At 42.0% G+C, this 2,018-nt stretch overlaps 1 protein-coding gene across 1 annotated transcript; it reads left to right on the plus strand.

Annotated features, from left to right (window-relative positions):
- Window positions 1–182: 182 nt before the first annotated feature.
- LOC106511519 (histone-lysine N-methyltransferase 2B) lies at window positions 183–1,969 on the plus strand (the record flags this gene model as incomplete). The annotated part of the gene is given in 2 exon segments (XM_014000271.1): window positions 183–312; window positions 412–1,969. Coding segments are annotated over 2 exon segments (406 nt in total), but the record flags the coding sequence as incomplete, so codon positions are not given.
- Window positions 1,970–2,018: the final 49 nt, after the last annotated feature.

The following is a 2,018-nucleotide window of genomic DNA, read 5'->3' on the forward strand; positions in this document are numbered from 1 at the left end:
AGCCAAGAATCTGAAAACGTAATTAGGTCATTTTGACCAAATTTGACTTAATCCTCATTTCGATATGATGGCTCACATTTATCTAAACTGTAAATATTTGAAAATCACCATCCCCAGACTTGATTATATGTTGTTTTGGACTCTTCAACAGATTTTTTTGTTGTTGCTGTTTGTTGTTGCAGATCTGCCATTCATGGCCGCGGTCTGTTTTGTAAGAGGAACATTGAATCGGGGGAGATGGTCATCGAGTACGCAGGCATCGTCATTCGCGCAGTGCTCACAGACAAAAGAGAAAAGTACTACGACGGCAAGGTTTGTGCTGCTGATCGCTTTCCTTCTAACTCAGGTTTGCATTAAATAATCACAAGTTAAAAGTAAGAGGAGGGTAATGTGTCGTCGTCCCCACCTCAGGGTATCGGCTGTTACATGTTCCGCATCGAYGACTTCGACGTGGTGGACGCCACCATGCACGGCAACGCGGCCAGGTTCATCAACCACTCGTGCGAGCCCAACTGCTACTCACGGGTGATCAACGTGGAAGGCCGGAAGCACATCGTCATCTTCGCCCTCCGCAAGATCTACCGGGGGGAGGAGCTCACCTACGACTACAAGTTCCCCATCGAAGACGCCAGCAACAAGCTGGGCTGCAACTGCGGGGCCCGGCGATGTCGGCGATTCCTCAACTGAGCGATGAGTGGGCCTTAGCTAAAATTGGCAATTGCGTTGAGGCCGTTTTTTTTTTTTTTTTTTTCGACACTTTATGACAGAAACTTTTCACCTCTGTGTGTGTGTGGAGGGGTGAGTTCAGCACTCTTCTATTCATGAGAATCCTTACACCCACAACTGTGCCCGCGTAGCAGTTGTCAAGGATGTGGTTTTGCTTTTTTTACGACCACACAAATGATGAAGCGGAAACAAGTAGAGCTCGTAGATGTAAATGAACGAGATGCCAACAAAACAAAATGTTCTGAGACGCTCACCAAGCCTTATATGTTTTTGAATCATTGCTGAAAATCCTATATATATATTGTTTTCTAGGAGGGCGGTGCCTTTTCAYAGAACCATTTTTTATTTTTATTTTAAATAGCCGCTCCATCCTTTAGTGACAGGTGCTTCTGTAGCACCCCAACCCCCATTTGTGCAGTGGTGAAGTCAGTTCATGAGCCAAACCTATTTTTTATTTTTTTTTCCTCACATTCAAACTTATTTTCTTTTAAAATGTACATTTTGTGAATAACTAAACAACCATGGTGCTAAGCTTTGAAAGCTTGTTTTTTTTTTTTTGTTTGTTTGTTTGTTTTTGGTCTTCAAAACATCTCGCGAATCAGGAACTGTTTAGCTGTACCTTCTCCCTGCTGAGATCACTCGTAGTCTAATTATGCACTCAAGCTAACGTTTCTCGAACCGTGCAACGATCTCCATCTACTGCCACACATCTACTAGTTTTCATCCACTTTCTTCCAGATTGGTCGTCGCAAAGTACTGCTTTCAGTCAGTAACATTGTGCCGTACGCCGTGTCTTAACTTTTACTTTATTTTTTTAATTCAATTTTTTTGCTCAGTGTACAATGTAGCAAACACTACCCAGGCCAAAAGTGAAGATTTGTGGAGGAATTCACCTTTTTAGATAYATATACTTTTATTCTCTCGGCAGATGCTCGTTACTTATCGCAATAAGTGGTTTGCTGCCCTGCGGTTGCACTCTTTAATATAAACATCCAACGTAGAAATGATGATTGTGAAACCTGCTACAGTCCCTCTAAATCAGGGAGAGCGCTAGGGGGAGCAAAAAATAAAATAAAATAAAAAAAATGCATTTGCTACTGAGTGTTCAGCTTTGGATGCTGATGACGCGGAGCTGAGAAAGTGTTCAGCACCTTTTGAAACAATGTTTATAGTTCAGTAACGAGGCAAGTGGAAATCACACTGTTTCARTTGTATTTATTTGTGTTTTATTTCTTTTTTTTTATTATTATCGTAAAAGGTTGTGCTGTGTGTCGGTGGTGGTGGTCTAGGTC

The sequence above is a fragment of the Austrofundulus limnaeus genome, unplaced genomic scaffold, assembly GCF_001266775.1.
Source record: "Austrofundulus limnaeus strain Quisiro unplaced genomic scaffold, Austrofundulus_limnaeus-1.0 Scaffold2883, whole genome shotgun sequence".
Taxonomy (NCBI): domain Eukaryota; kingdom Metazoa; phylum Chordata; class Actinopteri; order Cyprinodontiformes; family Rivulidae; genus Austrofundulus; species Austrofundulus limnaeus.